The sequence below is a fragment of the Ostrinia furnacalis genome, unplaced genomic scaffold (genome assembly GCF_004193835.3).
Source record: "Ostrinia furnacalis isolate ACB-3 unplaced genomic scaffold, ASM419383v2 OfSCF1486, whole genome shotgun sequence".
Classification (NCBI taxonomy): Eukaryota; Metazoa; Arthropoda; class Insecta; order Lepidoptera; family Crambidae; genus Ostrinia; species Ostrinia furnacalis.
The window spans coordinates 23,114-36,657 of NW_021131725.1; the positions used below are offsets into that span (position 1 = coordinate 23,114).

Consider the following 13,544-nt stretch of genomic DNA (forward strand, 5'->3'; position numbering starts at 1 on the left):
TTGGGCTATTGTCGCTTTCTATAAAGTAGTTACAAACCTAACCAAATTAAAGAAACTAAAAACGTCGCTATTTATTAACTTAACACAATTAAAAAGATACGCAGCTGGAGAAGAATAAGTTTCAATTTTTAGACGGTATCTTACATCTGTCATGTTAATGCATAATTTGCAAGGTTTTGCAATGAGGATCATTTAGATTTTTAGCTGTGAATGCAGATTTATAGGTCTAAGAAATCCTTAATATACAGTCCAAAAATTTTTGTTCTACGACAAAAATTGACGAAGTTATGGCCAAATTACTAAAAAAGTTCACTGACTGCCCGGCGCGGGACCGATGACGTCACTATATCCGATCCGAACGCTGCCGGCGTACTGCGTGGATAGAAAATATTTTTTTCTAGCCAAACTATCAGTTTTAGAGAAAAACTTGTTATGACATTTATTCATCAGAATAAAGTGAGCTATCGATAGGTAATTTTTTAAAATAGAAATTGTAAAAAATATCGCAAAAAATCCATACTCTCATACGATTCAATGGAACGCGGAGACGCGATTAGGGTCTCCGCGGTGGTATATTTGGCGATTTATTCAAATAAAGTGTTCATAAGTGTTGTTAGAGTCATATCTTCGTCCAAGTAAAATATAAAAATGTATAAATATTAANATACTAGTTTTATTGAATTTTCTACAACAGTACTGATCCTCATTATAGCTTCGCACTTTGGGTGTTAATGTGAGATAGTTATTGTTACCTTATTGTCAAATAAAAAAACAAAACCTATTAATGGCAGTCTTGAAAATTGTGCCTTTAAGGCATTAACTACTTTTATAAACTTCGTAAATACACAGTCATGTTGTAGCTATCATACTATTTGTTACCATAAAATTAAGATCTTAACTTTTGGTTTAGACAAGTTATCCCCTTAGCATTTAATGATTACGTACCTACGTCTTATTAATCTTATTCTTATACTTAAGATTGAATAAAATCACAATAAAATAGTAATCTTTACTTATGTAAGTTTTTTTTAACTTTAGATTAATTACAATTTGTTATTGCACAAATTACTAATTAGTCCCGTTAGCCCCTCATACTAAGCTAAATATGCTTGTATCACGAGTGAGCTCACCACAATAGTCGAGCAGCGGCGGGATCGAACCCGCGTTCCCCGGATCACGCACGAGTCAGTCCGACCGACCCCTTCACCGTTCGGCTATCGTGGCTTCAAAAATTCTAAATTTTTCTAGATCAAGCAAAACTAACAGTCACATGCAAATTGTAATTCATGGTAACACAGTCTTTGATATTTGAAATTTAATGTTGGGATTAATAGATGAAACGTTTATTTTAAATGTAACATAATACAGAATTTTTTACAGATACGCAATTTCACTTTTAATAAATCACTATTTAATATACCTACATAAAAGTCTTGTTAAAAACTTTGTTTCCTTAAGCCAAGTCCATTCTAACATCCTATTACAATTTGGCGCTATTTTTAGGCGTCCTTACTTCCCGCTTCAGCCTTCCCCAGAAGGGCGCTCACGCCTTCCATCCAACTGCCAAGGGCGTGGCATTGACACGGACCGTGACCTGGATTGCTGACCTTGGAGGCCTCCCGAGACCCTGAAGGATGTATCGATCGAAGGACGGATACGAGGCTGTTCGAGAGGACTTTAGTTGTTTTCTTTTGTAACGTTACTTTTGGTAGTTAGGCGAGCACCGAAATTAGGTCACAATGGTTTTTGTCTTTCAAAGTTCTATCTACGTTAATGGAATTATGCAGATATATTGAACTAAAGGTGAATTAATATCATTTTCATGAAATTCTGGCTCCTACCAAAGAAAGCAAGTTCCTAGTGCTAAAATGAATTTGATTGTGTGTGCTAAACGTGACGTGGATTAACTAATTACTAAGTATACAATAAATGTCTCAACTCCATAAGGAGCAATTAAGTATTCCTCCTATAGGACAAACTATTTAACTCTTAACCTAAACAGCCACAAAGTCCCATATGTTTAAAGTCCTAACGATTTTCACATGACCACTAAGCCGTTAGTGCTTTTTGCTCTAAAATCAAAGTTATCGTCGAGAATCTATGTTATTGTATGAAAAAAAATAGAAAACAGTAAACCGCTTTGGTTTCTCCGATGTCACCGGGCTCCTAAAAAAGCGAATAATTAAAGGCAAAGTTAGTAAGTCTGCCTAGGCGCGCCGGTCACCGTGGGAAAACGCTTGATGGAGAGTGTCTACTGTGTGTGGGGCCACGAAGTGAGCGGGCTTCTAGAGAACCGCTATTCTACAGACTTTCATTTGTTTCTTCTTCTTCTTGTCGTGTGTCGACAACAAACCTATTCAGTGTCAGCCCAAAACTCCGTTATAGTTCCAAAATACTGAACTGTAGATGCATGACATTGACAGTGGGGCGGACTGGGGCGCCACCGTCAATACCGGATCGCTGGTTCCGATTTTTACCATGTTGGAAACCATATAGTTGAAAGATGGTAGCGCCCCCCTGTCATTGAGTTTAAAGAGAATAATTAAAATACCTGGGCTTTTCCTTTTAAAAATAAATGAGTTCGTATTTTCTATATCTACGAGTATATTATTTATATTTCTTTAAAATAAATCACGAATTAAAATGTATAATCCAATGGATGGATAAAAGATGTTGGTATTCTACTGCTACTTTAAAAACAGTTGTGTAATTTTGTTTGGATTAGGGTGTACTTAAAAGCGGAATCAAATCCATTGATGGATTGGGGTATACTCTGATGCGGAAACAAGTCCATCGATGGACTAAAGTATACCCAGAAGAGGAATCTAATCCATTAATGGATTTGACCAATGGATTACAGTGGAATAGGGGTTGGTGGGACAGTTCAGCGTGGGTCATCTTTACTAGAGTGGTGTTGTCAGTAGCATTCATTAAATCTTCCTGCGTGCAGTTGTTTGGGCACGCAGGGCACAACTTCATTTGCTTCATCGACCTGAACAGATTGTCCTTACTACGGCCGACTTGAGACTTTCATTTGCTGAAGCTGAAGGGTAAATGATAAAACCGCAAAGAAATTTATTCATGCATCTTTAGTTTTCTTATCCCTTATTTATTTCAAATCTTTATTGCACAAGAAATGCGGTACAAAAGGCGACCTCATGCGTGTGGCATTCTCTACCAATTAACCTTTAGGCTAAACAGAGAATTTGAGTAGGCGGTGCAAAATAGTAGTTAACTTATAGTATAGGAGTAAAGAGTATTGTATAGTTACCTACTATACAATATACTCCTTGCTCCTCCAATACCTTAGGTTTTTGTATTTTAACGACAGCTTCGTTTTAATCTGAATGCGCATTCATTTATCAGACATTCGTTTTAAGTTAAGTGACCAATTTGGACCCAGGTTGTTAATGTCTAGTTAGACAGTAGCGGAATTAGTTACTATATGTATAAATGACTACTTGTAAGCCCGCTCGCTGTCGCGTCGTTCCCCGCCCGTTTCCTGGCCTTGGTTTTTCTGTAAATAATATCCGAGCGACTGTTAAGGTAGTGTAGGTTTTTCCTTGGTCGGTGAAAGGTTGTAGACGGTGGTAGCTGGAAATATGTCTATATGATGACGGACTAACGGCCCGCGGTGGGAACCGCGCGCTTATGCGAAAAGCGCGGGAAAAACGGACGCATAGAAAATTCAGACTGCGTTCCTGAAACGAGTATTTTACTATGTACACGCGAGAAAAGGAACACGTCGTTTCGCTTTCTACTACAGCTATTCATACAGGTTGTCCCAAAAAGTAGTGTCAAGCCGAAGCCCAGAGGTAGAGCATCACTAGGGCTACCCAAATCACCATGACTTTTGATAACTTTCGAGTTATGATTTTTTTATAACATAAAGGATTTTAGTTTACATTCATGTTATGGATGTAAATACTTCTGAATCAGCTAGGCCTAGTAGTTATTCATCAAATATTAATAAAAAAAAAATCAGGCATTTAACTTGACTATTCGCGCCACAGTGACCTAAAAAGTGCCTAAGCACAGTAATAACTCGAATACTATGAAATATCGTGGGCAGGCCTCCCACTAGGTGGACCGACGATCTGGTGAAGGTCGCGGGAAGTACCTGGATGCAAGCGGCGAAGTACCGGTCTTTGTGGAAATCCTTGGGGGAGGCCTTTGTCCAGCAGTGGACGTCTTTCGGCTGAAACGAACGAACGAACGAACGAACTATGAAATATCGCGGAACATACATGGGGGTGATTTGGATAGCCCTAGTGATGCTCTTACCTCTGGGCTTCGGCTTGACACTACTTTTTGGGACACCCTGTTGACGAAAATTATAGTTAGCGAAAGTCTTCCACGTTGTTTTTTTCCTGCCTCACCCAAAAATTGAATCCGCCAATCTCAAAACCGGTTTTCATGGTGGAGATGACACCTTTTTGAACGTTACCTATTTCTCTCTTTGCAAAAATGTTGAGTGTAGAGTTCGTGACCTATAATTTTACATATTTTGGTGTCCTAACTACTATTTTGATTGCATTTAATTACATTTTAGACATCTTTCAGTAAGTTAAATTTTAATGTGCATTCGTTAACTTCTGTTCCTACTTATTTGTTTCTAGACTAGGTACAGAATGTTTGTGTTAACAGACACAAGACAATGTTGCAACGATAACGTTCTTTAGCTCCCCTGGCACGAAATCATAAAAAGATAATCATTCCGCTCTCACAAGCAAACTTACAGGCTCCTACCAGCCCAACTCAATTTAACAACCTGTAATTCCGAAATTATATTTAGCCCATATTCGGGGCTTGTTTTATCTGTGGCACAGTTTTTTGCAAATGGCGGAGCCCGCCAACTTTTGGGTTTTTTATCGTTTCCGCGAAACGACTTTCCGTTCTTAGCAGAATTGAGCTTTTGCAAAATTATCATTTTTAATTTGTTCCTCGCACGATCGCGACTGTTCGCAGAGATTTGGTTTTTGCGATCAGATATTATGTAGAACACGAGATAATAAGTCCGGTGTGCGATCTTTGTTTTGGTAAATTGAGTAACTGTAAAACCAGGGGAGTTCGATCTTAAGGAGTTCCGTAGGATATTTCTTTACTAAGGTAGAGCGCACCAATGGCGCAGTAGCGGTGAAACGGTTTAAGCTGGGAGTCTAAAGTTCGAAGCTTTTATAAGCTTAACTTTTTTATAAGAACTTTGTCGCGTTTATTTTGCAAGCCAGTCTTACGGGGATCACAATTCAATAGTGATAAGAATAAATATATTTTTTATTATTACGATTTTCATCTCTATCGTCATCTATTGACTTTTTTTATTTGCAAAACTTTTTTTTAAGATAAATTCAAACAAAAATGATGCTTTAGATAGCTAGAGTCGTTTATTTCGAGGTTTAAAATAATTGTTTATTTAGGAGCGCCATAAAAGACGATGTAAAAGTTGATCTCTTGATCAAAAGTTAAATTAACTAAAATGCCCTTCAAAAATACTGATTTCATATCCAGTCCCAGCTAAAATTAAAGTCGCCGTCAGCTCTCACCGGTCGATAAGTATAGGGACGAATTTTTAACTTAATAAAAAGCGGTCGCACCGTCCCTCAAGTCGTTCAGTCGTTCCACATAAACGCAGCACTCATACATCGACAGAAATTCGTAGCACGGGGCCTTTATGTTCTTTTTTATGTACGCCGAGGGCAAAGGAAAGCCGTGGGGCCACGTGGAGGGGTCGCGTGGGGTGCTGGGCGGAGCGATGCAGCTGCATAGGGCTCCAACGTCAGTCGAGGCGCGAGCGTCCTACCGCTACGTCACGGCCACAATTCCTCGCGAAAATCACGCGGAGCAGTTCCGAATACTACGTGACTGCATGCCTATGAAAAAAAAAACTTTTTATTTTTTATTTTCGAGTATTTACTTGCCAGTGAGTTGGGAGATGTGAAGAGGATTAAAATTTGACAGTTTTCGAAAGATTTTGTGAAGTTTTTGAATTGGCGGGTGTCGGGTTGATGTGTGCGAGCGAGAGGGGCGATATGGAGAGCTCGGGCGAGGAAACGGGACGGAGCGCTCCCCCCGCGCCGCACGCCCCCGCCCCGCTGCCCAACGGGTCCAATAAGATCATCGGACGCAACGTGAATGGAACCAGTAAGTCACCTCATGAAATTTTAATGGGACTTTTGAAAAGTTTAATTTACTGTTGGCGCGCCTGCTGCGAGCTTTATTAATTATGATTTCATTTATTAGTGGTGTGTGGGTACAGAACATACCCAACTGTGTATGTGTGTGTATAGGTAGGTAAAAACTAGTTAAACATGCTCACTTTTGTAACTTTTGCAAACAAGTTTGCTTTCAGCCCTAACAGGATAAAATAAAGAAAATGAAAATTGGGTGTATTACCTTCAATAACTAATTAAATAAATAAATAACAAATAAATAAATAATTAAAAAATAATCAATAAGTAATTAAATAATTAATGTGCACGTACGAATAACATTAGAAACTTCAGTCGTTTTCAAAGACGAACCTACTTAAACTTAACTCTAAATTTTTTACATCCGTCCGTATACTTACTTACCTAGTTTCATTGATAGACTGTGAATGGCTGAAAGTTTGTTTGCATCATACTAAAATTCGAACCCGTAACCACAGTGGGTGCGTGTTGGGTTACGCAAACCACCAAGCCAGGCGGCCACCAATCATAGGGTAGAGCGCTTTAAAAGCTCTCAAAAGTTTTTATTTTATTTATTTATTTTAGTTTTATTTAAATTTAGTGTTTACAAAACTGCCTAAAAAATTATAGAAGAAAATTTAATATCAGCAGTGAGTGCAGCAATCTTATTAGGCAAATTATGTGTTAAAAAAAAGCGTCTGTCTAGAGTAGGCCATGGCTTTTCTCTCTCTTTTTTCCTTATTTGGCATTTTTTCGCATTTGGCAAGTGCTGAGAAGAAGTTTCAGTAAGAAAACATTGTAGTTTCTTCAGCTGCCCCATTGAATCCGTCTTAATTGGATTTCCACATAATCCATTTGCTGCTCACCCCCCACAAAAAGGGATTCAAAGAACGCGGTGGGAACACCGCGTCGATTTGCGTTTTTGCGTACGCGCAGCTTTGTCTTGCGTTTTTGTCGCGCGACTGTCGTGCGCAGTGTAGGCTGGTTTAAGAAGACTTAGGTCTGCATAACAAAACGTTATATTGTAGATAGTGTAGTCAAAACTAGATTCAATCTTAAGATTCTAACGATAATCTAGATTTTGTCCTGTAATTGGTCGAAATATTGAAATCCAATCTATAAAAAGCCTCAATTGCATGTCACAAACAAACCGCAGCCTCGTATTAAATATGAGATGCAACTTGATCCAATAATTAGGTAGGTATTATATTCCAATATCCGAAATCTTTGAAAGTGCCTAGGTATTCTTTAGTCTGAATAAGCTAAAACCATAAAATTCTACAATTTCATTACAAGGAAATTAGTTGCAAATTACATGATATTTATTTTAGTAATATGCTTATACATATAACCTAATGCGAGTAAAAATTAACGTCAATTAACTTTATTATTTCACCCGTATGCTTTTGCCTTCAATTCAAATTAGTAAGAAAATTACAACTTTTTACAAAACACAAATACAAACAACATGGGAACATTAACCACCTACCTACCTACATAAGTAATTAGTAATTTAAAAATATGGACCTACCTACATAAGAAGGTTATTATCACTATAGTTGTAGAGTAGTAACTCGTATACCATTATTTATTTATTTATAGGGAAACATTATAGGTATAATCAACCGACTTCAAAAAAAGGAGGAGGTTCTCAATTCGACCCGTATGTTTTTTTTTTTTTTTTTCTATGTTTGTTACGCGATAGCTGCGCCAATTATGAACCGATTTGAACAAATCTTTTTTCAGCGTATAGGTAATATCTCAAGGGTGGTCACATTTAAATTTAATAATAAAAAAAAAACAACCCCCAAGGGTGGAAAATTGGGGATGAACTTTTTTATACGCAATATCTCCGCCGATTATAAACCAATTAGAACGATTACTATTTTGTTGAATAGGTATTATCAAAAGGGTGGTTTCATGCGAATTTGAAGAAAATATTTCACCCCCAAGGGTGGAAAATTGGGGATGAACTTTTTTATACGCAATATCTCCGCCGATTATGAACCAATTTGAACGATTATTTTTTTGTTGAATAGGTATTATCAAAAGGGTGGTTTCATGCGAATTTGAAGAAAATTTTCACCCCCAAGGGTGGAAAATTGGGGATGAACTTTTTTATAATATACATTAAGAATATGGTCTCAATGTACTGCCTACCTTCAGTGGTAACATCAAGGTAATAATTAGTCAACTAAAAAGCAAGAAATAAGTTAAATTTTATAAAAAAAAATAAAACCGACTCCAAAAAACCTACACTAAAAAGCAGAATAATAATTACTAATTACCTACTTATTTATTAGGACGAATTATTAATATTTATGTAGGTATACCATGATTGATACTTCTGGAGTCGGTGCCAAGATACATAAATATTAATAACTAGCTGACCCGGCGAACTTCGTACCGCCTTAGCGTAGAGATTTTCTTAATATTTTTTTCCGTAAGAACCATCCTTGGACTTCCACAAACATTTAAAAAAAAGAATTATCGAAATCGGTTCAGCCGTTCACACGTGATGCCGTGACAACGCGAAACGGGTTTCATTTTTATATATATAGATTCGTCCTAATAAATAAGTAGGTAATTAGTAATTATTATTCTGCTTTTTAGTGTAGGTTTTTTGGAGTCGGTTTTATTTTTTTTTATAAAATTTAATTTTAATGTAATTTAAATTAGAATAATGTACAGATATGGCAGAACGTCTAGGTAAAAAACACTATTGTGTCTTATGTAGATACATATAATAATGCGTTTTTGCAATCATATTTTTTTTTATCAACCACGTGGAAGCTCTTGGCCTGTATCTCACCTGATGGTAAGTGATGATCAGGCCGTAGGTAGAAGCGAGCTTCACCCGGAATCCTCAACCACGGAGGAACTGGCTATCTTACCTCTAACTGCCGGAACACAACGATGCTGTTAACATTGTTGTTATGGCGACAGACTTAGGTAAGATGGTGGTAGTTAGCCAGGCGGACTTAGAACAAGCCCTACCATCAACCAAACCGAACAGAAAAATCTGCCCCCACTGGGAATCGAACCCGGGACCTCTGCGTCTGAAGCAGGTGGTATTACCACAAGACTACAGAGGCGGTTAATGTCAATGCATCACGTTGAAGTGCTGTCCACTTTACCCACATAGCTTATAAGTAGGTTTAAAGGAAAAGGCTGTTATAAATACTTCACTAATTTAAAAAGGTACTTGCCAAATAAACAATGGTCTCTATTAATTGCTTTCTATGACTACTGCGGTACATACAATCAAAATCAAAATCAAAAATATTTATTCAGTTTAGACCACAAGTGGCACTTAATATATTTTTTAACTCTTGCATAATTTTTTACTGGTGTATGGTATCCTATACACCAGTAAAATCTTATGCACTACAAATGGAAGGCAAATTAACTTATTATACAGAGCTATGTGCAAAAACTCCATTACACGTCGAGGAAAAACCAAGTAAATTATAAAAACAATAACAGCATAGAGAAACTGTGTTAGTATCGTATTACTTAGGTGGTTTAGGGAGGTCGAATTCTTTCGACTTATTACGATAAAAGTCGATTGAAATTAAAGCTTATAATCAAGCTTGTTTTAGGATGAGCTTTTGGTATTTGTATTTATCAGAGTCTTGAAATCTATTTTTGAGTTTAGATTCTTAGTTGAGTGTCATTTTATTACAGGGCTAGGATGTCGCTAAAATGCAAGAAGTAAGGAATGGTATATTTTTTACTACATCTAGTCTAAGTAAAATTAATTGAGTATCAAGAACTTTTAGTTGCAGTATACAGCTGGACAGACAAGAACATACTGAAACCGCTAAAGACGTACATAGTGTACAGTAAAAAATATCGCAAACAAAGTTTAGAAATAAAAAATATGGAAAACAACACCATTCGCGTCAATTTCAACAATTCAAACATCGAGATTTCACCGTCACCGCAAAAAAATAAAAAACACGTTTATTTCGGAGTAGGCAGAATATTAGTTAGTCAGTTTGAAAAGTGGACAAGCTTAAAATTATGGCTCCTTCCTTAATCCAGTTTATTGTGCGATAGTTAAAAAAAATCGGGTTTTCGGGTACACTCTAATTTCGTTGCATCCGTGTCTGAAACACACATACATCTATTCTTAACACGGAAAACAAGTGATACCTATGAGATTCTGAACACTCAACTTTTAAGAGTTGTTTCGTTAAGTTTAAGCGCCCTGGAAAGGGCCTAAGTACTGAATAAAATCTTTGACATTGACATTACTAGAAGTGTCTGACTCTATCAGCCCTTATAAGCATCTAACATGTTCAATCAGAGATGAATCGCATTTCTTGTCGATCAAGCCCGTCCGTCTCGACTATTATTTCACTGAAAGTATCAGTTCCCACAGTCGCAGTACACACCAGCAAAAACCTTGGCGTACGTAGATCGAGGAAAAACCGTGGAAATGCTGGAAAAACTGCGCTCACACGACGTAAAAACGCGCGGGGAGCCGCTCTCATACGTACCAGAGGCTTCTAAGACTAGAATACTACTAGACAAGCTGTTCAGAATAAAAATAGTGTCACCAGAAAAGATGAGTAGAATTCTAACTTGAAATAACGTAATCAAAATTGGACAAAAATTCTGCATAACCCGAAGGTAAACTGGATGAGAATGCCTTAAGGCATTAAGTTCGCCTAATGTTAATATTTTTGGCATTGAAGTATAAATCAATAAATAAAAAGAGGAGCCTTGAATAAGAGGTTTACATAAAGTGACTGATGCCCGTTTTCACCATCAATCCCTAATTTTTTTAAGTAAAAGACCCCTATGACAACAAAATTCCTATTATTTGTTACCATCGGGGTAACTTAAAAATTAGGGATTGATGGTGAAAACGGGCATGAGTCTCGTGCTGCGCTGCTTCTTCTCAGCACTGGCCCATTTATTGTGCCGAAGCAGTCCCTAGAACCTTAGTTTAAGTAATACCTGTCACGTGTAAAAGCGTCTTTTAAAAGCCTACTTTCATAAAATAAATGAAGTTTATAACTAACTTATAACGACGTTAACAAACCTGTAATTTTGTCAACTACGCGGGTCTCGTGGCATATCTGCTCTTCTTGTTCGCTCATCATCAGGGTTTGTTCTCGCTGACCTCCACCATTTATCCCCCACTGGTGGATCTCGCAATTTTTCCTCGATTTCCGCCAATTGGGGACAATGGTGGGAAATTGAGAATTCATATACGAACCATATCAGTCCACTATCAGACTAAGCCTCTCCCAATAGGCGCCATTTTACCCTGATCCAGCTTCTTTCAGCGACTATTTACAAGAGTCACTCTACCTACCTGGAGTATGCTACACTACGATCTACGACCTCCTACGACTGAGTTGTAGTCTACAATCCTGAAATTTTTAACCTCAGGCAGTTACGATTGGGCAACTGGAAAATCAATGAGGATCAGTACTGTTGTAGAAAATTCAATAAAACTAGTATCTACGTTAATCTTTAAGACATAAGAAAGATATATCGGACCATTACTTACGAGAATATTAAGTAATAAACACAGGCCGTTTTTGCCGCTCGGATCGGATTTTAACGTTCGGATCCGATATAGTGACGTCATCGTTCCCGCGCCGGGCGGTCAGTTCACTTTTTCAGTAATTTGGCCATAACTTCGTCAATTTTTGTCGTAGAACAAAAATTTTTGGACTGTATATTAAGGATTTCTTAGCCCTATAATAATAAATAATAATAAATAATAAATATCCTTGGACATTTTACACTGCGCCTCTAGTCCCAAACTAAGCAAAGCTTGTAGGTACTATGGGTACTAGACGGATAAACATACTTAAATACTTTTTTTTTTGTAAATACATACATATTATACATAGAAAACACCCAGACCCGTCACAGAAATTAAAATTCATCATTTCAATTTCTGCCCGGCCGGGAATCGAACCCGGGACCTCTCGGCATAGTAGTCCGTTCTGAACCACTACACCAAACGGCCGACAATATATCTGCATTCACAGCTAAAAATCGAAATGATCCTCATTAGGTAAATGAAATTGTAAACTTTGTGAGCTGCATAAGTTAAGTGCCTGTCTAATTGTATAGAAGTCTTAGTACCAAGTCTTTGTATCTAGTTTTTATGTTTGCCCGTTTCCAATCAACATTGATGCCACTTTTAGCAAAGAAAGTAAAGTTTTTGTAACGAATAATGTCCCTTAGAAAATGTTTCAGCCATGAAGCCATTGTTTGTAATAATTATTATGCTTTCCCGGCGTTTAACAGTTTTTAAGGTCTTATTTATTACGTAGTTCCCATTTTTATGAAGCAAATTGTTACATACATATTTTTTAATAAAGGTTAGCCAAGTGAAAACAAAGGTTTGCAATTATTATTTCCTTATTCTGTAATTTTTAAATGAAACATCGAAAATCATCTGTCTTAGGTGGGTCTTGAACAAAGCTGATGCAAGATAGAATAGATTCCTTTTAGTTTTAAAGTAAATAAACATACATAGGCATAAATCTCTGAAAAATGTAAGAAAAATATTGTTCGATTGCTGCTCTACGTGTATTTTTTGGTGGTTATTAAACCTAAACTCATATTGCTAGTTAGTGTAATCGTTTCCTTTGATTTGATAAAGTATACAGGGTGTCCAAGAATGGGTGAATCAAACTGATAGGGAAGTTAGCTCTACTAATGTACTATCCCTAAAAGCTATGAAAAAAAAATAAAGCGCATAAGGACACAATTTTTTTTTAAAGTGAAAACAAATCAGCTTTTATTAAGTATCTGGCTATAATTGCTGCGTTTGGAGTTTATTTGTACTTGTTTCTTACTAATATTAATTGTACTTGATCGCTTCGTTTATCTGTAAACAAACTTTTGAAAATAATGACTAGATTTCGAGTTTAGAGCACATTATTTAAAAAAAAATCCGAACTCAATTTTTTTTTCATATTTTTTAGGGATAGTACATTAGTAGAGCTACCTCCCCTATCAGTTTGATTCACCCATTCTGGGACACCCTGTATAAAGTATACAATTAACAATAGCCTCAATACAAAAACTGTTTCTTTTAGCGCCACAACTGTACATATAACTCGTACTTTCCCAGCTCATTTGCAAGTTTTCAGACATAAAGTATGATTTCCCGCCATTTTTATAGTTCCTTTCAAACAAAGGACGTGTATGTAAAATAGATGCATTTTTATGCGGTTGGTAAAAACGGACGCCGTATATAATAACAAATGATACGTGTGACGGTGTGTGGATATTAAAAAATAAGTCAAGCAAGTGCGAGCCGGACTCGCGAACGAAGGGTTCCGTATGACTCTTTTGTTGTATGGGAGCTCCCCTTAAATATTTAATTTATTTTTAAAG

General features: G+C 36.9%; 1 protein-coding gene across 3 annotated transcripts in view; it reads left to right on the forward strand.

The window, feature by feature from the left end:
• The first annotated feature begins 5,792 nt into the window (after positions 1-5,792).
• nab (NGFI-A-binding protein homolog) overlaps positions 5,793-13,544 on the forward strand; it is a 38,929-nt gene continuing 31,177 nt past the window's right edge. For 2 of the 3 annotated variants that reach the window (XM_028304725.1, XM_028304727.1), the window contains exon 1: positions 6,006-6,141. In XM_028304725.1, the coding sequence (XP_028160526.1) occupies positions 6,006-6,141 (136 nt within the window). Of the gene's footprint in view, positions 6,142-13,544 lie in introns of all 3 variants that reach the window. The other variant, XM_028304724.1, reaches the window with a different exon arrangement.